At 38.9% G+C, this 24,088-nt stretch overlaps 1 protein-coding gene and 1 long non-coding RNA gene across 4 annotated transcripts in view; one reads left to right on the top strand and one right to left on the bottom strand.

Moving 5' to 3' along the window:
* Positions 1–1,755: 1,755 nt before the first annotated feature.
* Positions 1,756–10,203, bottom strand: ZNF770 (zinc finger protein 770). 2 transcript variants are annotated; one of them, XM_082619197.1, is made up of 2 exons: positions 10,087–10,194; positions 1,756–6,177 (listed from the first exon to the last, which is right to left on the bottom strand). In XM_082619197.1, exon 2 carries the CDS (start codon positions 6,119–6,121, stop codon positions 4,040–4,042), a length of 2,082 nt encoding a protein of 693 aa, XP_082475323.1. In that variant the 5' UTR covers positions 6,122–6,177; positions 10,087–10,194; the 3' UTR covers positions 1,756–4,039. The 2 variants fall into 2 exon arrangements, with proteins under 2 accessions (XP_082475323.1, XP_082475322.1); XM_082619196.1 differs by having other exon boundaries at positions 1,757–6,177; positions 10,115–10,203.
* Positions 10,204–10,277: 74 nt separating this feature from the next.
* The window catches only part of LOC309802518, a 166,160-nt gene continuing 152,349 nt past the window's right edge, over positions 10,278–24,088 (top strand). For both annotated transcript variants that reach the window (XR_014293815.1, XR_014293816.1), the window contains exons 1-2: positions 10,278–10,488; positions 11,189–11,256. This is a non-coding gene — a long non-coding RNA (uncharacterized lncRNA). The remainder of the gene's footprint in view (positions 10,489–11,188; positions 11,257–24,088) is intronic.

The following is a 24,088-nucleotide window of genomic DNA, read 5'->3' as shown; positions in this document are numbered from 1 at the left end:
AGGAGGGATGTTTAGAAAGTTTTGGATTGGCTTTGATCTCAACATCTTAGAAGGCAAACTCATTCCAAGAATGAATGAAAGGCTCTAAATGAAATTATAGATTTACAGAGAAGGTAAGAGTTTGTAATAATGACTCCATTCATTTCTTCTTTTATACATTCAGTATATATTTGAGGATGTAAAAACATTACAGATACTGCTTTATACTTTATGTATAAAACATAAAATCATGCATTCTCTTGCTTTCCAGAAACATGTAGTTTAGCTCAATGGTTCTCAAATTATAGTTTCAATACAGCAATAACAGCTAACCTGTATAAATGCAAATTTTCAGGACCAACTCCAAATATTGAATCAGAAACTCTGAGGGTGTAGCTCAGCAATCTATGCTTTTAACAAGCCCTCTAGATGATTCTAGTGCACACTAAAGTTTAAAAACCACTAGTCAACAGTGACGATTAATAGAGTTATGAACAAAAAGAAGTGGGAGGGCTTCCCTGGTGGCACAGTGGTTGAGAGTCCGCCTGCTGATGCAGGGGACGTGGATTCGTGCCCCGGTCCGGGAGGATCCCACAGAACGCGGTGCGGCTGGGCGCATGAGCCATGGCCGCTGAGCCTGCGCGTCTGGAGCCTGTGCTCCGCAACAGGAGAGGCCACAACAGTGAGAGGCCCGCGTACCGCAAAAAAAAAAAAAAAAAAACAAAAAAAAAAAACAGTGGGAGCACAGGGAATAGAGTGCTAGGGTAAATCAAAAAGGCTTCCAGAGGAAGCAGTGTTTAAACTCAAACTTCAAAGAATGAATAGAAGTTAGCCAATATAGATGCAAAGTATTACATGTTCCATATTGTTTAATAATACCATTGTACCACTTTTCTTTTTCAGTTATCTTTTTTCCTCTAATAGAATTTTGTTCTCTAATAGAATAGTGCTAATAGAATTCTAGCAGTTAGCCCTGAAATTCTAAGCCCTTCTAACTGGCAATAGGAGAAATCTCAACAAGAAAGGAATTAAATGTTTCCTTTCACTGCTTCTAAAGAGCAGATATTCTGCATGAAACAGCCCTTGACAATTCACTTCTAACAAAGGATTCTTATAGGATATGCAGACTTCAAACACTGGTGCTATCCCTTAAAAATGTCTATAATTCTCATTGGTTATCTCACATAATGTAAATTGAAAGGTTTTCTGCAAATTAAACACTTTAGTTTTCTTCCATAATCATGGACTAAAAACAAATAAAACCTGGCTCAACTAAATCTCTTCTTTGAATACAGTATGACAGTTTGTATCTAATTTAAATTAATACTACATAGATAAGATGGAAGCGGGAATAAGAATATGTATTGGAGGAACTAATTTTATGTTTCTTTAGTGCAAATCTGGAGAGGGAGGCCAAGGAGGAAGATAAATGGATAAGCAGATAGATCATGTGACATGCAATGGAGTTAACATATCCATTTGTAGGTTATAAGGACCTATCAAAGAAACTTAACATGAACAAGGAAGTAAACGATTAACTAGCCATGTAGAAAGCTCAGAAGGTAGAAGGCAGACTGGAGTGGGCCCAGGAAAGTGTTTGGCAATCAGTACCTTGTTCCTGTATTATGTGATTTTCCCTTTTAAAAAAGTTCAAACTGTGTAATTTGAAACTTTATTTTTAAAATATTCTAAAATTTGAATTTTTCAAGAATCACCATCTACTTTCTTTCAGCACACATTTTGTCCTAATAGGCCCTACTGCAGTACAAAACAAGAAACAATAATTTCACTAACTCAGTCAATCAAACTACTTCAGTAAATAATCATGCTACAGCCTGGAATTACCCAAACAAAAATTCTTCTAATTTTCTTTACAGATATTTAAAAGTTTATTTTTTTCATAAAACCAAAGCAATTGATTCAACAATAATAACAGTTCTAGCATGCAGCAAGTCATCATTTAACATCTAATGTTTAAACTTATCATGGATGTATAGTTTATCATGGATGTATACAGTTTATTTTCATTCCTATAAAGTTTCCACAGCTTGTAGTGATAATAAAAGTAAATAAGTACTTCGTTAGAGGTACTTCAAATAGCACTACAGTACCTCTTCGACAAAATTTTTACAATATTCCAACTTTCAATATGAAACAGCTTAAAAAGGCATGGGCCAAAAAAAAATGTATAGTAGTATCACTTAGGCAAATAAAGTCTAATAATCATACACGCACAACACTGTTAGGATTCTCCTGTTAGGGTTGGGAAAGGAGTATATGAGACATTAACTTCAAATAAAATTACATAAATAGCTTAGGAAAATTCCCAAATATATAATTTCAGACATATTAAAGAAAAAACCCTTGAACCTTTATTCTTGGAAAACATGAACTAGTTATCCCTTGCTTTTATGTAATAGATGTGTTCTTAAAAAGTTCTGTGTAAAGCAAATTCTATAAAACATCACCTTGCTTGCACTGGAGGAACACATCTCAAGGAAACATAAGAGAAATTATTCTTTAAAACACATGATTCTCCTGCACATTTGTACATCGTTGGGCTTTTATCTGTACTGTTAAGTTTAATCTCTATGAATTAAACCCAAGTTTCTCAAAATTCACTTGTAAAAGAAGCAGACTGACTTCTCCTCCCCCGTCCCCCCCCCCAACAAAGACAATTCTTACAGTACAATGTAAAATTGTTCCTTTATCCATTCTCAGTAGAGGGCTTGTCACTACATATATCTGCGAGTGCTGGGATAAATACCCACCTGTTCTTTTCACCTTAGAAAGATAATGGTTATTTTCTCTTATTGCTAGGAAATGTCATTCTTAAAGATTTTATTAAAAATGGCAAATGTGAGGACAATGTATGATTACAAGCCTTTTACAGTTTGATTAAATATTCCCCAAATCATGACAGTACTGTTTAGAATGATACTCTCAATTCCATAAGCATCTTATTCCTATACGGGATTACCTTACTAATTAAAATAACAATTTACTAATGATCAAAATAACATATTTTAGCATTAGAATCTTGCAAAAAAACAGGAATAAAAACTAGAACTAGACCTAGTCACTGCCGTTTGATCAAACTTAATAGAATATTTAGTTTAGTCATAGGACCACTCAAAGGGGTATTAAAAGAAAGTTTTGCTAAGGTAAATGTAAAAGTCTTATGGAGATGCAGATCTACAGGTGAGCCTTAAGTCTACAACTACTGCTATCAATCATTAATAAGCATGTAGATGAATTGCATTCATTCCTCTGAAAAGATGACACTGCATACATATCATCAAACAGATTATGGCACTTGAACATTATTCCTGCTAAGTAAACATGGTAAAAGTATACAGGTGCATCCTAGCCTCTCTCCTACGTTTACATTTTGGGGGTAAAGATAACAGCAGGCTGGGCAAAAAAACAATTCAAATCACCTATAGAATAGGAGGGGAAGCTACCGGAGTCCTAAGAATAAACAGCTTGGAAAAGAACAATGAAAATAATGCTATTGTTTTCTCATCCACTTTCACTTTTATTGCCTTTATATTTTTTAGCTTGTAAGAAAAAATCTTGCAATGGAATTTGGACCATAGGTGTAAAATACATGAAATAATATAGTGGGGCTATCTGTAGTGGCCAAAAACCAATTTTTGCCTCTGTCTTTTGAGCATATATAAAAGGACATGGCGTGTCTTAAGGAATAATTCCTTTAAAAATGAGGCTGAATTATTTGTACCACATCATGGATTTACATTTTCAATACAGCCAAAGTGTATGTTAAAATAAAACAAATACTTGCTTTATGGCATCAAATCATGTTCTTCCCCCTAAAAATTAATTTGGTTGTTCCTAAAACGTATTACATTTCTATGTATCTTACCTCTGACTATGCAGACAAGCAACTGTCTATGAAATCGTTCAATCTAATGCAGGCCTTTTGATAAAAATACATTATAAATGACATAGGCTAAAGAGCAAGGTCACCAGAAAGACCACATGTTAGTGGGTCTGTCAATTACATAATTGAATTTAAGACAACCATTTTCTCTTGTGGTCATTCCTTAAAGTGAGTAAGTTGATGTCTCTTCCAGTGAGGAGCCTGTCTGAATGTTTTGCCACAAACTGAGCATTCAAATGGCTTCTGCCCTGCATGAATTAGATAGTGTCTTTCCAGTTTAGATGGGGACCTAAAACTTTTAGAACAAACACTGCATTGGTAAAGAAGGCCGTCGTTCCTCTCAGTACGCCCTGAATAACTACAACAATGACTATGATGGCTCTGCTCTGATTCCAGAAGTGCACTAGAGAGACAGGGCTGCCTGTTCCTATAGGGGGTACCAAGAATGAAATCCTCTGATTCTGCCTTAACTTTTATTTCTGATGTTTGATCTGACTCTGAGACCTCGTATTTTTGAAAACCAAGAGCCTGACATTGCTGGGAAGCACTATAGTTAACATTATCACCTTGATGAATGAAAAGTTTGTTCAAATTTTCCAATTCTACTTGGCAGAGAGATTTTCTATATGGAATCTTATCAATATGAGTTAATTTATGTCTTTTCAAGTGAGCTGACTGTCTAAAAGATTTCCCACAAACATTACAGCCAAAAGGCCTCTGTCCAGTATGAATTAAATAGTGTCTTTGTAGTTTAGATACGGAAGGAAACACTTTCTCACATTTGTCACAAGGACACATCTTATGTCCAGTATAGATGTTTTCATTTGTAACTGAAAAACCACACTGAAGCACTTCACAGTTTTCAAAGAATTCCTCACCTGATGAACCATAGATAGACACATCTTTATTATTCACAGAATTATCCATAGTTAACATGTTCTCTGGTGTAAGAATACCTTTTACGTTTTTTCCCATATTTTGGCTCTGGAAGTGCTTTTGCCAAGAAAATGGCAAAGTCAACATTTTCTTCTTTTTATTGCCAACTGTCTTATATGTTCCATGCTTGCCAAGAGAACCCATAAATGTTCTCTGGGTTTGTTCAGGGCTCTGCTCACCAGAAATAAGATCACAATTTCTCAAGAAACTGTTTTTAAATACTTTTTTCTCAGATCGAAAATTATCTAATTTTTTACCCCCAGCACGTTTAAGCTTAGCCAAGATTTTTTTAACAATGGTTTTATAGTTGTAGCTTCTTTTGAGCCTGCTTGGAATTTTGCCACTTCTGGCAGGAAAACACTTGTGTCCACTGAGAGTCTGCTCTGATTCAAAACATTCTTCACACTCTGGACATTGAAAAGGGACAATATAAATAGAGTGGACATCAAGTTGATTATTCTCCTCAGATTCACATATATCACCATTTTCAAAACTATCCTGCTTTGCATTTAATTTATTAGGCAGGGGGCCTGATTCTGGACTCTTTACCTTTAATGAAAGAGTCTGAAAAGTCTTATTCCTGGCATGGATTTGTTTATGCTTCAGAAGTTTGCTTTGAATCTTAAATCCTTTTTGACAAAAACAACATTGAAAAGGTCTTTCCTCTGAATGTGTGAGTTGGTGGATTTTTAAGTGAGTTGACTGTCGAAAAGATTTACTGCACAGGACACATTTAAAAGGCCTCTGACCAGTATGAATAAGTGCATGCCTATCAAGTTTTGACTGTGATGGGAACAGCTTGCCACAGATTGTACACGCGTGAATATTCTTTTTTTTCTTTGTAGGGCTGTGTGTAGGATCAGGCTTGGAGCACGGGTGTAATGCCCATCTCTCCTCTGTGGTAAGAGCATGATACATTCCATACACTGGCTTTTCTTGCTTGGCCTCCAGCAGTCTTCTGACCTGTTTAACATCATTCTGGTAAGTTTCATTGTGAAGCTGTTGGTGCTTCACGAATGTCTTCAGATTCTTAAAGTGGCGTGGACAAATACTACATTTAAAAGGCAGATTATGAGTTAGTTGATGTCTTTCCAGATGAACTAGTTGTCTAAAGGTTTTATGACACACATCACATTCAAATGGCTTTTGACCAGTATGAATGAGATAATGCCTAGCTAATTTTGAGGGTGTTTCAAAATGCTTGAAGCAAATATTGCAAATATATGGCCTGTTTCTAGGTAGTTTGTTGGCTACTACACACTGTTGAATCTTTAGCATTTTAAAATTGTTTTCAGCCATCATATTCTTCAGTGATATACTCTGATGAGCTCCATAGTGTTCTTACACTCCACAGATGTCTAAAAATTAAAAATAAAAATGTATTAATTAAAAATTACTTATTCATATGAAAAGAAATAATTTAAGCTGTTCTTTGGCTAATGGTATTAAAGGCAATAGGGAACCTCAACTTTTCCTGTGTTTAAAAGTAAGTTAATACCATTTTAGATACTTTAGAATCATTAAACTAATTTCACTCATACAGAAAAATGAGGAGTCTTTAAAAGAAATACTTAAAAATGTATATAATTTTAAGCTATATTTCTAATTAATTGAGATGATACATTAAAAGGGGACTGAGTTGAATTTCTTAACATTAAATAGATCTTTTAATTCCAATTTTCCTAGTCCACTATTAAGTAGATTTGTCATTTTTCAAAAATTGGGCTAGAAAGATAAAGAGTGCAAGAAATAAAATATAATACTAAAAATAAGACATATCTGCATTCAATTATAGCATACCTTGGACATAATCTGAGAATGGAATATTTTAGTTATCAAAATTCTTAGCCACATGATCAGCAATATTTACTCTCAGTTACTTCTTTGGACCAACAAAGATAACATAAACAACTGGGAGAAAATGTCCCAGAAAACCTGGATTCTAGTCCTGGATTTGCCATCATATGAACTTGGTGGCAAGAAGAAGGAGATATAGATTCCTCATCTCTAAATCAGGAAAAATGCCTTCTGGCCTGCCTACCACATTGAGTTGTTGTGAGAATCAATGGAGATAATGCACCTAAATGTGTTGGAAAACTGAAGTAATGTATAAATGTAAGGTATTATTTAGCTCAACACTAATCAAATTTAAAAACTTTATCCTTATCTACTTAATATAATTTTTAGGGTTTCTAACTAAGAGATAAACACACTAAACGTACAGTCCTTTTTATTTCTCCTTTCCACTTCGTTGTAGAAGTCCTAAAAGACAAGTACAGAGGCAATGAGGTTGACACACTGGCTACTTATATACTTATCTACGGCTAAGTAATTGAAAGTCTGAGTGTAGTTTACTTTTCAGGCAGTAGAATAAAAAGGTCATTTTGGTCTCAGTTAATATAAAGATAAAGATACTTTCCCTAATATACCTCTGTAGGACACATGCAAAAGCTTACCAGGAACTTTCACAACCATTTTATACCCTATCTTCTCCTAACTGAAAAGCCAATTTTCTTCTCATCCTTCTTCTTCTACTGCATTTTCCTTAAATAAGGAAGCCAGAGATTAAAAAAAGCTGTTCCAGCTCTCTCATTCTAATGTTGTACCTTCTAGTTGAGATCAGAGAGTTGATAAATCTACCAGAAACCGTGTTCTTTTGTCAGATGATTTAGTGAATATCCAACATATATGCTGTGTGCTATTATCTATTTTCTCCTAGAAGACACCTTAAACACAAAATCACAAACACACCCACTGTGGTTCTCTTCAGGAATCTGATTTAAAAACAGAAAAAAAAATCATTTATTGAGCAAATTATCTTCTAGTTGTTTTATCATAGTGGTTTTCAAACTGCATGTCACTACCCATTAGTAGATTGTGCAATCACCTTAGTGGGTCATGATCAGCATTTTTGTTTAATAGAGTAGAAAATATCAGATTGCATAACATATGGTAAGGACAAATACTGTTTTGTGAAACTTCTATAGGAGGAGGTAAAAAACTGTGAAACCTGTTCCTGGCATACTTTTTTACACACTAGACAGAGGAACCTACAACAAATCAATCACTTTATTCAAAGTGGCCAAGTAATCTATTAAGTAAGATTGGGGCCCATAGGATGAGACAAGATTACTAAGGATTATTAATTTTCTTCAACTGACCCATATAACCCCAAAATATTTATCAGAAAAATCTAATTAGAGGCCAAAGGTAATATGCCACACAAATAAATAATCTGACTGCAAGCCACTATATTAATTTATAAACTACACCATATAACCCAGATATCCACGTTAGCAACAATCAGCTGTTGATGCTATTACTATGCACTTTCACAACACTGAGTTAGAGAAGTTACAGGTGAATGGCCTCCAAATCCCTAAAATGCTAACACAGCAGCAGTTATGAGGATTAAAATTAAGTGAATTGCCAAGAACTTGGCAATTTATTTAATTCCCGTCAGGCAAAATCAGGTGTTGAGGTGTCAATTAGGACAATGAGCCAAACTGCAAGTAATAATCAAGTCTTTATTCACTTACTGCAACAGTGCAAGCAAGAGGCTAAAAAGTACTGGTTCCCCAGTGGTCGATTAAACGGAACACTAGGTGAGGGTTAGGTGGATGCAATGCACACAATCATTTCTCTGCAAAGGAGGCTGGAACAAAAGGTTTCTGCCTCTTTATGGACCTGTGGGCCAGGGGAGAAGGAAGAGCTAAAAGTGGAATGGTCCTGAGTCAAAATGGAGAAAAGTACCTCAGTCAAGGCTGTCCCCTCCACCTTCCCTCCCTTTGCAATAAGGAGGTATTGGTGGAGGCACCTGGGAAGTACCTCGGCCAAGGCCCTCAGAATGGAAGTACCTGAGCCAGGAATGCAATACAGTATGAGCATGGCTAGTGGGAGGGAAGGGGTGAGTCCTTGACTGCAACTCCCTCCAGAAAACTGCAGTGCACTGGCCATGCACAAGTCTGGTGTGGCAAGAGCAGCTTCCCCTGAAGAGGCCAGCCAGGCAAAGCCACGCGATTGTCTATGGTCGGGCCTGAAAGATCACACATAGGATTCTGGCCTGCAGCCAGGGTCCTCAGCTCCTATTGTGTATTTCTTCTTTCCTTTAATAGTTTCTTTGGAACACTTGAAAAAAATTCCACACTAGAACCACACACATGACAACCATTTCTGATTATAACAGGAATTGACTACCTATAGTTACTGTGCCAAAAAGAGACTATGGCTTATCAACTAACACTAGCACTAAGACTGGATACTATTGTCAGGTGCGTCCACACCATGTGGGAAAGCACTTACTGGAAGCCCTATATTGTTAGAATCACTGGTGGCAAGCAGTGATCTCATCTGCTATTTATAAGTGACAGCTAAGGGATCCCCAAGCTCCAAATGCAGTCCCACGCGTACTTAAGCATATGCACAGTAATTTGATAGAACTCCAAATCCCACTTCTACTGATTTCTGTGTTCTTAAATGACCTTTTTTGTCGGTCATATTTCAAAAACAAATCCAACAGTGTATAATTTTTCCTACGTTAAAGTGAAAATAAAAGATGGTAAATCTCAATGGGTCAACCCCCAAATTATCCTGACAACAGCAAGATACACTCCGTTGTAAAACTGTGAAAACCGATCTCAAAAAATTCCAACGATACTTCAAGGCCGAAAGCCTGTTGGTTTTCCAGTCTTAACGAACAACATTAAAACAAGGTGAGGCTATAACAAAAGTAAATGAACAAGAAACACAAGAACTGAGAGAAAGTTAGAGAACTTTCAGTTACGGAATAACCTCTGGTGACATTTATCACAGCCTTTCCCTCTCTGTAGCTTCTTCTGCCCCACTTCCCCCGGCCCCCTCTCTTGACCTTGAACCCTCACCTCTTCCTCTCAGAGGGATTGCACAGGACACAGACCCTGACAACTGGCCCTCGCCCTAATTGCCCACAACCAGTAAGCACCTAGGAGTCGAGCCAGAGTCCAGAGACTGCAAAATCCCACACCAGGAAAGGAAAGGCAAGGGTGAAAACTGCTTTGGCCACAGAGAGGGGGGAAAATGCCACATGTGATACGACCCACTGCAGGGGAAAGTATCGTTTTTTGCAATTCCTCTCAGAGATTCCCGCTCCCCATGAGCTGCAGTCAGGAGGTGGGGAAGTGGGAAAAGCAAAGGAGCTGAGGTCGTGGCGCCCCCGTTCTGGGTCCCCGGGCACCTTGGAGGGACCGAGGCAGGCCCGACCTTTCCCGGGGGATCGCTCCACCTCACACCTGGGTTCTTGAAATCCTCCTCACGCACCTGGAGCTGGCACGGGCCCGCGAGCCGCGCATCTCAAGGCCCGGGAGCCGCGAAGGCAGCGTGCACACGTCCTCAGGGCCGGCGCGGCGACGGGCTGAGTGCGCAGGCGCGGAGCTCGGAAGCGCCGCCGGACGCGGTCCGACTGGAAACAGGCTCCCTCCAACCCAGGGCCGCGATCGCTTCGTCTAGCCTGCGAGTCTCAGAGGAAAAAGGGGCTCCAGAAGTGCGTCCCCCAGGCCACTCACTCGGCCCTGCAATTGTGGGGGGAAGAGAATAGAGGAGTGAAGAAGGGTGCATTTTGCATCTCACCTCAGTCCTCGGCTAGGAAGACCACGTAGCCCTGACCAGTGGGCTCAAGGCCCTGCTGGAAACTGGTGAGCCCGCGTTCAAAGACCACTCTTCTAGTCCTCTCTAATGTCAGAGGGCCCATGGTAAACAAAACGCCATGTATCAGGGCCTTTCTGTGCCAGCCCTGTCCTGGGCACTCTGGACGTTGTCAGAATATAGCGCAGGGGTCAGGGACATGGGCTTTGCGGTCAGGCATACCTGGGCTCCACTCACAGCTCTACCAATATCCTGATAGCCCCGGACCTTCTTAGCTTCTTTGAGCTTCATTCCTTCAGTATATTTTAGTTGCTTCTGAGTTTCTTCAGATTTCTCTGACAGTTAGATGAAATGGATGTAAAGTGCTCAACATGGTGCCCGGTGCATAATAAACTCCCATATAGCTATCATTTATTAATTACTATTTTCAAATTAAATATAACAATTTTATGAAGTGATAGGATACCATTTTAAAATGAGGAAAATGAGACTGAGATGTTAAGGAACTTAACTTCGCACAGCTGATAAACGATGGAGGTGGGATCTGAGCACAGGTAGTCCTGCACTTTTAATTCACTACTTCTCAGATTGTGGATATCTCAACATTTTATGTAGACACAATTAAGGGTTAAATGTTTAGTGCAGTTACAAACTAGGGTGGCACATTATTACTGAATAAGATGCTTGGGTATGTACTGAAGACTTTAAGTACAGAAGACATTAGAGAAGAACTTATTGTGGTTTTTGCAGGTTCTGAGTGTATATGTCTCAGCTTGAGATGAGAAAATGAGAACAAGTAACAAGCATATTTTTCAACTGTAAGTATCTTTTTACATTACTTTTCAAGGACCACTGACAACAAAAATTGTTATTTCTGATGTTGGTATATGCGCCTCTATTTGAAAAGGGAGAAGTTGGGCCAATGAAAAGTCTATTTTCCATGTGATAACATGAGGAAATGGCTAATAGGAAATAAGCTTTTGCTTCTCATGAAACAACCTTGGAAGAGTCACATTTGGGAAAGGTTGAAACCCTTTCTTTCAACAGAAACAGAGACGGAGAGAGGAGGGAAAAAGCTTTATGTATCCTGAGTGCTAATCCCAGGGTGGGGATGCAGATTATTCAGAGTTGCTTCATTCTGCAGCTTCTCTTGGAAGCTCAGCTCAGTCAAACCAAGGAAACAGTTGCATCCATCACCAGCCACATAAGTCCTTAGGAGAGATATGCAGATCATGAGAGACTGTTACCTGAGGTTGGGGACCAATGGAGGGTGCATTACCTGCAAAACAGGTAGGCCTTTGCACCAAGAGCCTGAATATGGAGTGAGGAACACAAGTGGATGAGCTGTTCTCCAAGGCCACAAACCTTATCTTATAACCTCCCCCATTTACCCTGAGAGCTATCTCAGGAACTTTCTGGTAAAAAAAAAAAAAAGGAGAAATTACTGTGAATAAGAGTCATCTGGAAGATTTCATTGAATAGGTGGGATTTGATTTGAACAGGGACTTAGTAATAGGTATAATATGAATAATAGAAAATGTGGGACAGGATAGAACATTGTAGGGAGATATGGTAGTAGTGACAAGGAAAAATAAAGGAATGGCTTGGCATACATTTGGGTTAGTATCTTACCTCTGCAACTTACTAGTGTGTGTCCTTAAAAGCTATTTAACCTTTTTAAACCTTATTTTCCTCATCTTTAAAATAAGGATATAATCAATCATTCATTTATTTAATGACATATCATGTACCAAGACAAAGGAGTCACTTCTAAGTACATACAAATGAAAGTAGGGGCCATGATTTTTTATATAAAAAATTAAAATACCAAGTACCTTCTTTATTTCTTTTAAAAACTGAAATTCTGTATCCCCCAAGAATCTCTCTCTAAGCTTTTTTTCTATTTTAAATATAGTAGGGTGTATATGTCAATCCCAGTTTCCCAATTTATTCCCCCCTTTCCCCCCCGGTAACCATAAGTTTGTTTTCTACATCTGTAACTCTATTTCTTTTTTGTAAATAAATTCATTTGTACCATTTTTAAAGATTCCACATATAAATATCATGTGATGTTTGTCTTTCTGTCTGACTTACTTCACTCAGTATGACAATCTCTCGGTCCATCCATGTTGCTGCAAAGGGCGTTATTTCATTCTTTTTTATGACTGAGTAATATTCCATTGTATATATATACCACATCTTCTTTATCTGCTCCTCTGTTGCTGGACATTTTGGTTGTTTCCATGTCTTGGCTATTGTAAATATTGCTGCAATGAACATTGGGGTGCATGTATCTTTTTGAATTATGGTTTGCTCCAGATATATACCCAGGAGTGGAATTGCTGAATCATATGCTAATTCTCTTTTTTTAGTCTTTTGAGGAGCCTCCATACTGTTTTCCATAATGGTTGCACCAATTTACATTCCCACCAACAGTGTAGGAGGGTTCCCTTTTCTCTACATCCTCTCCAACATATATTATTTGTAGACTTTTTGATGATAGCCATTCTGACAGGTGTGAAGTGATATCTCATTGTTGCTTTGATTTGCATTTTTCTAATAATCAGGGATGTTGAGCATCTTTACATGTCATTATTAGCCATCTGTATGTCTTCTTCAGAAAAATGTCTATTCAGATCTTCTGCCCATTTGTTGATTGGGTTGTTTGTTTTTTTGATATTGAGTAGTATGAGCTGTTTATATATTTAGGATATTAACCCCTTGTCAGTCATATTATTTGCAAATATTTTTCCCATTGAGTTTTTTAAAAATTTATTTACTTTATTTTTGGCTGCATTGGGCCTTCCTTGCTGTGCGAAGGCTTTCTCTAGTTTCAGGGAGCAGCGGCTACTCTTCATTGTGGTGGGCAGGCTTCTCATTGTGGTGGCTTCTCTTGTTGTGGAGCACGGGGTCTAGGCACACGGGCTTCAGTAGTTGTGGCACGTGGGCTCAGTAGTTGTGGCGCACAGGCTTAGTTGCCCTGTGGCATATGGGGTCTGCCCGGATCAGGGCTTGAACCTGCATTGGCAGGTGGATTCTCAACCACTGCGCTGCCAGGGAAGCCCCCACATTGAGCTTTAATGCTTGTTAAAGCCTGTTCCTGCCCCACAGTGATTGACCTAGCAGAGAGCTTACATCTGCTGTGTTCATCCCACCTCTTATCTTTCCTCTCTCCTCTTCCTCCTCCTTCTATGGAGCAACCAATAAAACCATCTGGTCACCTGCAACTAATCCACCAAATTCTGTATCCCTCAGGTGTCAGTTTCTACTCCCAATTATCAAAGAATTTTTTTTATTATTGAAGTACAGTTGACTTACAATATTAGTTTCAGGTGTATAGCATAATAATTTGATATTTTTATAGATTATACTCCATACACGGTTATTATAAAATATTGACTATATTCCCTATGCTGTGTATTACATCCTTGTAACTTACTTATTTTACACCCAGTAGTTTGTACCTCTTATCCTCTTCATCTGTTTTGCCCCTCTTCCCATCACTGCTGCCTCTGGTAATGACTAGTTTATTCTCTTGTATCTGTGAGTCTGTTTCTGTTTTGTTATAATTGTTCATTTGTTTTATTTTTTAGATTCCACATATAAATGAAAACATACAGTATTTGTACACTCTGCGTCCATCCATGTTGCCACAAATGGCAAAATTTGATTCTTTTATGGCTGGGTAGTATTCCATTGTATACATACACCACATCTTCTTTATCCATTCATCTGTTGGTGGACACTCAGGTTGCTTCCATATCTTGGCTATAGTAAATAATGCTGCTATGAACATTGGGTGCATACATCTTTTTGAATTAGTGTTTTTCAAAGAATTTTTCTAACAAAGAAAGCTCTCCCTTTCTAAGGGGACTTTTGGTGAATAAAATCTCTTTCTCATCATATATTTCTAAGAGGATTTTTGGTGAATAAAATCTTCTCCTCATCATGTATTTCCTTGAGAAAAATATTTGCCATCTCTGTATATTTTGCTGCATGGCTTCTGAGGGAAGGGTGGCAGTGGCTGGGGTTGGGGAGTGGTCATTTGGAATCAGAAGGTAAAACGTAGTACAGCTGTATTTTACTTAAAGTAGTTGGACCACCTCCACCTCATAGGCTAGTATCAATCTCCTAAAGCGTTGCTGGAAATTTTCTCGAAAGCTCCATTGGTAATAATGCCTATTGGATTTCTGGGTCTAGTGAGGTAGCACTGTCCTACCCCACTCTCTGTGTGTTGGTTCAAATTCAGTAGCACTGGGGTTCTAGAGTTACCCTAAAAGCAGGCAGGATTCCCATAGGACTTTGACCACATTTGTTCACCCTTAAGTCAGGGCTGACCACTGGACCGTCAGTGACTATGGAGACCCCTCCAACTATTATAATACCGGGGTCTAGGCTAACCAAGGAGGGAAGGTAGAGCTATGGTATCTACCAAGCTTTTTGTTTATGGTGTCAGGAGAACTTGATGCTATGACCTTTCTCCTGTTTCTGGATCTTAATTTCTGGAAGACTGTTCTTCTCACAAGCACATTCCACCAGAAAACACCCATCTTCACAAGAGTGGGAACATATGGAGGTACTTCTCTTCTTAGCCTCCACCCCCAAGTGGTGCTGTGGATGGTAAAACTGTCTCCAGCGGCTGCTAGATTCCTGGGGCAAATATGTAAGATATTACTGATCTCTTGTTTAGGACTGGCTTCCCAGCTAGGTAAAAATTCAGTAGTCATGGTTCGTGTTTAAGGCCCAGGGATTTTTCTAGCATGTTCTCTGATCCAAAGTAAGGAAGTCACTTTCCCCGTAATGAGGGGGCTTTGGTGTTAAAAATCTGAACTTGGGTGACTGAGCTCCACCCTCTGCTCGGCTGGATTTGTACCCTTATTTCTAACCCTGCACAGTTCCCTCTCTTCCTCCCCTTGAATAACTTCTTTAAAAGCAAGGAGCGGGAAGGATAACTCACAATTTCACAGGAAGTTCTGAGCTTCTCCTGTGATGTTTTGCTTTAAAATCCTCCTACAGCAACTTTCTTCAACAAGCCTGAGTTTTCCAAACTGCTTTCTAATAGCAACGTGGAATGCTTTGTGGCAAAAGCTGCTTAAGTTTTAACACAAGCGCAAAGGTCATTTCTCCTTCCAGCTGTTACATTGTCAAAAATCTGACTTACAAATCCAGGCAGTTTACCACATTTTAAAGTATTGTTAAGCAGTCAGCTACCCAGTGTACCCCAGGGGATGCATTGGAAGCTTTGTGGTCACATAAATTCCTAATTCTGGATCCTGAAAACTTTAATTATTGTCCACGTCCCAACTGTCATTTCTCTAATAGTTCAGGGAATGTAAAAATCCTCCTTTCTGCACTCCCTGAAAATGTCTAAATTTCTTGTGGCATGTAGCATTTACTAGGGGTCCTGATAGTCAGTCCCAAGTTCAGATCCCTGAAGGATCCTGTCCCACTAGAAGAAGCACGCATAGTAGGAATCTTTCATTAGACTGTAATGAGTTGCATTGTGTCCCCTAAAAAGACATGTTCAAGTCCTAACCCCAGGAACTGTGAACGGGACTTTATTTGGAAATAGGGTCTCTCCAGATATAATGAATTGTTTTGATGTGAAATCATCCTGGGTTTAAGGTAAACCCTAAATCCAGTGATGATTAGCCTTTTAAGAAAAGGACAGGGGCTTCCCTGGTGGCGCAGTGGTTGAGAGTCCGCCTGCCGATGCAGGGGACACGGGTTCGTGCCCCGGTCTGGGAGGATCCCACATGCCGTGGAGCGGCTGGGCCCGTGAGCCATGGCCGCTGAGCCAGCGCGTCCGGAGCCTGTGCTCCGCAGCGGGAGAGGCCGCAACAGTGAGAGGCCCGCATACCGCAAAAAAAAAAAAAAAAAAAAAAAAAAAAAAAGAAAAGGACACAGAGAGACATATAGACACACAGTAGAAGGCTATGTGAAGATGGAGACAGTAAAGACCTCCATGTATTTAAGGAACAAGTAGAAGGCTCAGGAATGGTGCTCAAGGAGGGAGTGGTACAAAATGAATGAGCTCAGAGAATGGTAGGGGTCAGATCCTGTGCAGCCTTGTAAACTATGGTAAAGAGTTTGGATTTTATTCTAGATGTAGGGGAAAGCATTTGTAAGGCTTTAAGGAGAAAAACTGGTCTGATTTGAATTTTTAAGTGATATCTATTGCTGCTATGTTGTAGTTAAGTGAAGGGTTGGGGAGGATTTTTATGGTGTCAAATTAGCTAAACCTGAGTTATGTTTCCCAGAATTCCCTTCCCTGTATGGCTCAGGGGTAGTGAGCCTCACAAGGAGCATTTTGTACGCTATTTGGAAGGCAGAAAGGAAGCAGTAGCCTATTGCTTTTACACTTGGAAGGTCAGAGCAGGGCACAAGACCCCACTGCAATGCACCCATATTACTGTAATCTGCTGGCTCACCTTACTGGCCTGGGACAACATCTGGCTCACAAGTCCTGCCAGAATTTCTTCTTCAGCCTCGCTCAGCCCTGGGCCAGGATCATATTTAGCTCCATGACTAAGGGCATCAGCTTCTCCAGCGGGACACATACTCTCATCAAAGTTGGAAGCTCAGGGGTTGTGAGAGAATGACAGTAATTCCGAGTCTGTCTTTGTAGGTTCAAGTCTGTTCTCACAGGTTCCAGTTGATCCTCACATTTCCCTCTTTATATTCATCATTCCCTTTAAGTGCCAGAGCCTGGGGCTGGCATGTACACTGTCAGCTTCCACAGTTGTAAGGTCAAAGCCCTATAACAAATTCATATGCATATGTATATGTGTGTGTGTGTATATATATATATATGTTTTACATATATGTGTATTTTATATATTTATATAAATTTTGTAGTTTTTATACTTATATAAAAGATTATAGTATATTTATATAAATATATTTAGTTATGAAATATGATATATATTATATATTTAAATATACTGTATTTGAAATATGTTTTATTATATTTAAATATTTATTACATATAAAAATATTTTTATATGTTATATATTTGTTTTATATATGCACGTGTGTGTGTGTATGTGCATCCATCCTTGTGGTTCTGCTTCTCTGATTGAACACCACTGAAGCAGGGGCAAAAGTGAAAGCAGGTGTACTTGTTTTTTTGTTTTTTTGTTTTTTTTAGTTTCTGCTTTATAACAAAGTGAATCAGTCATACATATACGTCTGTTCCCCCATCCCTTCCCTCTTGCGTCTCCCTCCCTCCCACCCTCCCTATCCCACCCCTCCAGGCGGTCACAAAGCACCGAGCTGATCTCCCTGTGCTATGTGGCTGCTTCCCACTATCTATCTACCTTACGTTTGGTACTGTATATATGTCCATGCCTCTCTTTCGCTTTGTCATAGCTTACCCTTCCCCCTCCCCATATCCTCAAGTCCATTCTTAAGTAGGTCTGTGTCTTTATTCAGCAGGTGTACTTGTTAAGTGGCCAATACCGTTTAGTCCAGAACCAGAGATACAGAGATATCGTTATGGAGATAGAGAGAGGTGTACTAATTTAAGAATTGTTTTGGATGTTGTATTAGGGTTCTTTAGAAAAACAGAACTGATTGGATGTATACAGAGAGAGAGAAAAGAAAGAAATTTATTATAAGGAATTGGCTCATGTAATTATGGAGGCTGAGAAGTCCCAAGATCTGCAGTCAGCAAGCTGGAGACCCAGCAGAGCTGATGGTGCAGTTCTAGTTTGAGTCTGAAGGCCTGAAAACCAGGAGAGCTGATAGTGTAAATTCCAGTATGAAAGCTGGTGGACTCAAGACCTGAGAAGAGCCAGTGTTTCAGTTTGAGTCTAAAGGCAAGAAAACACTGATGTATCACCTCAAATAGACAGAATGAGCTCCCTCTTACTCTTTTTAGTTCTATTCAGGCCCTCAACTGATTGGACGAGGCCCACCAGCATTAAGGAGGGCAGTCTGTTTTACTCAGTCTGCTGATTCAAATGTTAATCTCATCCAGAAGCACCCTCACAGACATACCCAGATAATGTTTAACCAAAGTCTGAGTACCCTGTGGCCCAGTCAAATAGACACATAAATTTAGCTATCACAGAGGTAGAGCTTACAAAATGTATGGATCTATATTGGATGCAGGTCTGGCTTCATGTGCAGTTGTACCAGGCCCCATACTTAGAAGGACTCCACAGTTGGTTTAATGCTTTGCTGTTGCTCTCTTGAAATTCTTGATAATTTTTCAACAAGAGGCCCTGCATTTTCATTTTTCACTGGGCCCCACATATTGTGTAGCTGGTCCTGATGGATGTGAGGAGTGAGGGGAATAAAAGGCTTAAGGATTACACTTGGGTTTTTGGATTAAATGACTAGGTGGATGGTAGTGCGTTGGAGGTGGAAATTGACAGAGAGCTCAAGAATTTTGATTTGAACATGTTAACGTAGAACTGCCTCTTAGACATTGTGGTAAGATGTTTGTTGATTGCTTCCCCAGCATTCATTTCCCTCTTCCTGATTCCTAGCTAGACCTTGTTTCGCAGCCTTGTGGTTAGGGTTTGATTGGCTCTAGTTCCAGCCATCCACACGCTGTCCTGGCATGGCAGTCTCTGCCATATAGGGGCAAAGTAATCAACTAAGCTATATAAACTACTGGTGCTCTTTGTAATTCCCTTTAACCATAGACTAAAGAAGAAGGAGAAGACTGATTATTTGAGAAGGAGAGGGAAAGGCTGCAGAAATCAAGCCTAAAGTTTTCTCAATTTCAGGTCGTGTATAATTGTGGGAAAAACTCCTTGTTTTCCCCAATATCTGTCTTTGCCATCTTCCTCCTTTGTTAGCTGAGCTCCTGTTAAAAAGACTACATTTCCTTACCTTCCATGCAGCTAAGTATAGCCTTGTGATGATATTCTGTTTAATGGGCTGTAGGGGACATTGTGTGTGTAATTCCTCCTTGCTTCCTCCTTCCAACTATCTAGAATTTATATGCATTGACAGGAATCTCAGTAGTAGGTAGCAGAAAAGAACCCTGGTCCTTTGACATCCTGAAGCCATGCCAGTTCTGGACTTCGTACTTCTTGTTTGTTACAAGAGAGCTAAAACTATCTTATTTAAGATAAGATTACTATCTACCACTATTTTCGATTTCTGTCACATGTAGCCAGTGTTAATCCTAAATGATACAGTGTCCATATAATTAACTCCTTTTCTTTCAAGGGCACCTAAATGAATGCTGGCTTGATGCAAACAAGAGTCTAATTAGAACAATTTTTTTTTCTTAGACGTCGTGTATATTTTCTACATACACACCAAAAAAAAAAGAAAGAAAGAAAGAAAAAAGTCCTTTTACCCAATCCATATTTTGCTTTGCCTTTTAAGTCGTAGAAGAATTATAGATACTTTACTAGGATCTATTATTAAAAGCACTGCTACTTTCTCTAGGGAAGCAACAGTTGATCCACATTTTCCTGGCACTAGCTCACAGTTCATAAACCCTTGTTTAAAATTAACGCAAATCATTAAACAACACAGAAAAAATTTCTTTTAAAATTACACAGTACAAGCTGCCTTCTGAGAGACTGGAAAAAGTGAGTTTACATGTAATCTCAGATAAGGTGACCAAATATTCAAAATTGGCTAAGACAGCCCCAACTCCCAGATTGCCCGCTGCTCTGGTTTCTGTGTCAGCACACGTCTTGTGGTTCTAGCCAGATGTCATCCAGCTTTAGCACAGGAATTCCTCCCCCTGCTCAGGAGAGCAAATAACTGAAAATGGGGGGAAACAACCTGAAAGTATAAATGGCAAAAAACTAAAGCATGGTTACAATATTTTGGTTCTTTGTTTGACAAAGTGCAGAAGCATTTGTCAATGAATACTGTTTAGTTTGGTGTCTTTCACACTGTGTATTGCATGACCCATTTCTAGGGTGTGATTGATATTTTTAAAAAGTGATATTGACTACAACAGACTAGAAAAGGCCAGAGTGCATTGCACATACTAAGGATGAGTATTTTTCAGAAATTTCTGTTTGGGTTTTGTCTGTGAGTCTTTGGTACAAGAGGGTGAATAAATGAAATTTAAAACAACTAAATTTTAGTTATTTATGACTGCACTCCCCAGTGTTTCTTTTTTTTTAATTTTTTTTATTTTTTTATTAGTTTCTGCTTTATAACAAAGTGAATCAGTCATACACATACATCTGTTCCCACATCCCTTCCCTCATGCATCTCCCTCCCTCCCACCCTCCCCATCCCACCCCTCCAGGCGGTCACAAAGCACCGAGCTGATCTCCCTGTGCCATGCGGCCGCTTCCCACCATCTATCTACCCCACGTTTGGTAGTGTATATATGTCCATGCCTCTCTTTCGCTTTGTCACAGCTTACCCTTCCCCCTCCCCATATCCTCAAGTCCATTCTCAAGTAGGTCTGTGTCTTTATTCCCGTTTTACCCCTAGGTTCTTCATGCCATTTTTTTTTTTAAATTCCGTATATGTGTGTTAGCATACGGTATTTGTCTTTCTCTTTCTGACTTACTTCACTCTGTATGACAGACTCTAGGTCTAGCCACCTCATTACAAATAGCTCAGTTTCGTTTCTTTTTATGGCTGAGTAATATTCCATTGTATATATGTGCCACATCTTCTTTATCCATTCATCCGATGATGGACACTTAGGTTGTTTCCAGCTCCGGGCTATTGTGAATAGAGCTGCAATGAACATTTTGGTACATGTCTCTTTTTGAATTATGGTTTTCTCAGGGTATATGCCTAGTAGTGGGATTGCTGGGTCATATGGTAGTTCTATTTTTAGTTTTTTAAGGAACCTCCATACTGTTCTCCATAGTGGCTGTACCAATTCACATTCCCACCAGCAGTGCAAGAGTGTTCCCTTTTCTCCACACCCTCTCCAGCATTTATTGTTTCCAGATTTCTTGATGATGGCCATTCTGACTGGTGTGAGATGATATCTCATTGTAGTTTTGATTTGCATTTCTCTGATGATTAATGACGTTGAGCATTCTTTCATGTGTTTGTTGGCAGTCTGTATATCTTCTTTGGAGAAATGCCTATTTAAGTCTTCTGCCCATTTTTGGATTGGGTTGTTTGTTTTTTTGCTATTGAGCTGCATGAGCTGCTTGTAAATTTTGGAGATTAATCCTTTGTCAGTTGCTTCATTTGCAAATATTTTCTCCCATTCTGAGGGTTGTCTTTTGGTCTTGTTTATGGTTTCCTTTGCTGTGCAAAAGCTTTGAAGTTTCATTAGGTCCCATTTGTTTATCTTTGTTTTTATTTCCATTTCTCTAGGAGGTGGGTCCAAAAGGATCTTGCTGTGATTTATGTCATAGAGTGTTCTACCTATGTTTTCCTCTAAGAGTTTGATAGTTTCTGGCCTTACATTTAAGTCTTTAATCCATTTTGAGCTTATTTTTGTGTATGGTGTTAGGGAATGATCTAATCTCAAACTTTTACATGTCCTTGTCCAGTTTTCCCAGCACCACTTATTGAAGAGGCTGTCCTTTCTCCACTGTACATTCCTGCCTCCTTTATCAAAGATAAGTTGGCCATATGTGCATGGGTTTATCTCTGGGCTTTCTATCCTGATCCACTGATCTATCTTTCTGTTTTTATGCCAGTACCACACTGTCTTAATTACTGTAGCTTTGTAGTATAGTCTGAAGTCAGGGAGCCTGATTCCTCCAGTTCCGTTTTTCGTTCTCAAGATTGCTTTGGCTATTCGGGGTCTTTTGTTTTTCCAAACAAATTTTGAAATTTTTTGTTCTAGTTCTGTGAAAAATGCCAGTGGTAGTTTGATAGGGATTGCATTGAATCTGTAGATTGCTTTGGGTAGTACAGTCATTTTCACAATATTGATTCTTCCAATCCAGGAGCATGGTATATCTCTCCATCTATTTGTATCTTCTTTAATTTCTTTCATCAGTGTCTTATAATTTTCTGCATACAGGTCTTTTGTCTCCTTAGGTAGGTTTATTCCTAGATATTTTATTCTTTTTGTTGCAATGGTAAATGGGAGTGTTTTCTTGATTTCATTTTCAGATTTTTCATCATTAGTGTACAGGAATGCCAGAGATTTCTGTACATTAATTTTGTATCCTGCTACTTTACCAAATTCATTGATTAGCTCTAGTAGTTTTTCGGTAGCATCTTTAGGATTCTCTATGTACAGTACCATGTCATCTGCAAACAGTGACAGCTTTACTTCTTCTTTTCCGATTTGGATTCCTTTTATTTCCTTTTCTTCTCTGATTGCTGTGGCTAAAACTTCCAAAACTATGTTGAATAAGAGTGGTGAGAGTGGGCAACCTTGTCTTGTTCCTGATCTTAGTGGAAATGGTTTCAGTTTTTCACCATTGAGGACAATGTTGGCTGTGGGTTTGTCATATATGGCCTTTATTATGTTGAGGAAAGATCCCTCTATGCCTACTTTCTGCAGGGTTTTTATCATAAATGGGTGTTGAATTTTGTCGCAAGCTTTCTCTGCATCTATTGAGATGATCATATGGTTTTTCTCCTTCAACTTGTTAATATGGTGTATCACATTGATTGATTTGCGTATACTGAAGAATCCTTGCATTCCTGGAATAAACCCCACTTGATCATGGTGTATGATCCTTTTAATATGCTGTTGGATTCTGTTTGCTAGTATTTTATTGAGGATTTTTGCATCTATGTTCATCAGTGATATTGGCCTGTAGTTTTCTTTCTTTGTGACATCCTTGCCTGGTTTTGGTATCAAGGTGATGGTGGCCTCGTAGAGTGAGTTTGGGAGTGTTCCTTCCTCTGATATTGTTTGGAAGAGTTTGAGAAGGATAGGTGTTAGCTCTTCTCTAAATGTTTGATAGAATTCGCCTGTGAAGCCATCTGGTCCTGGGCTTTTGTTTGATGGAAGATTTTTAATCACAGTTTCAATTTCAGTGCTTGTGATTGGTCTATTCATATTTTCTATTTCTTCCTGAGTCAGTCTTGGCAGGTTGTGCATTTCTAAGAATTTGTCCATTTCTTCCAGGTTGTCCATTTTATTGGCATAGAGTTGCTTATAGTAATCTCTCATGATCTTTTGTATTTCTGCAGTGTCAGTTGTTACTTCTCCTTTTTCATTTCTAATTCTATTGATTTGAGTCTTCTCCCTTCTTTTCTTGATGAGTCTGGCTAATGGTTTGTCAATTTTGTTTATCTTCTCAAAGAACCAGCTTTTAGTTTGGTTGATCTTTGCTATTGTTTCCTTCATTTCTTTTTCATTTATTTCTGATCTGATCTTTATGATTTCTTTCCTTCTGCTAGCTTTGGGGGTTTTTTGTTCTTCTTTCTCTAATTGCTTTAGGTGCAGGGTCAGGTTGTTTACTCGAAATGTTTCCTGTTTCTTAAGGTGGGATTGTATTGCTATAAACTTCCCCCTTAGAACTGCTTTTGCTGCGTCCCATAGGTTTTGGGTCGTCGTGTCTCCATTGTCATTTGTTTCTAGGTATTTTTTAATTTCCTCTTTGATTTCTTCAGTGATCACTTCGTTATTGAGTAGTGTATTGTTTAGCCTCCATGTGTTTGTATTTTTTACAGATCTTTTCCTGTAATTGATGTCTAGTCTCATAGCATTGTGGTCGGAAAAGATACCTGATACAATTTCAATTTTCTTAAATTTACCAAGGCTTGATTTGTGACCCAAGA

Source organism: Mesoplodon mirus (genome assembly GCF_964341445.2).
Source record: "Mesoplodon mirus genome assembly, chromosome: 4".
In the NCBI taxonomy this organism is placed as follows: Eukaryota; Metazoa; Chordata; class Mammalia; order Artiodactyla; family Ziphiidae; genus Mesoplodon; species Mesoplodon mirus.
This window is presented reverse-complemented; position numbering and strand designations above follow the sequence as displayed.

Bases quoted from the DNA above. Each gene is read 5' to 3' on its own strand.
- ZNF770 (XM_082619196.1), bottom strand. From the start codon at position 6,121: ATGATGGCTGAAAACAATTTTAAAATGCTAAAGATTCAACAGTGTGTA.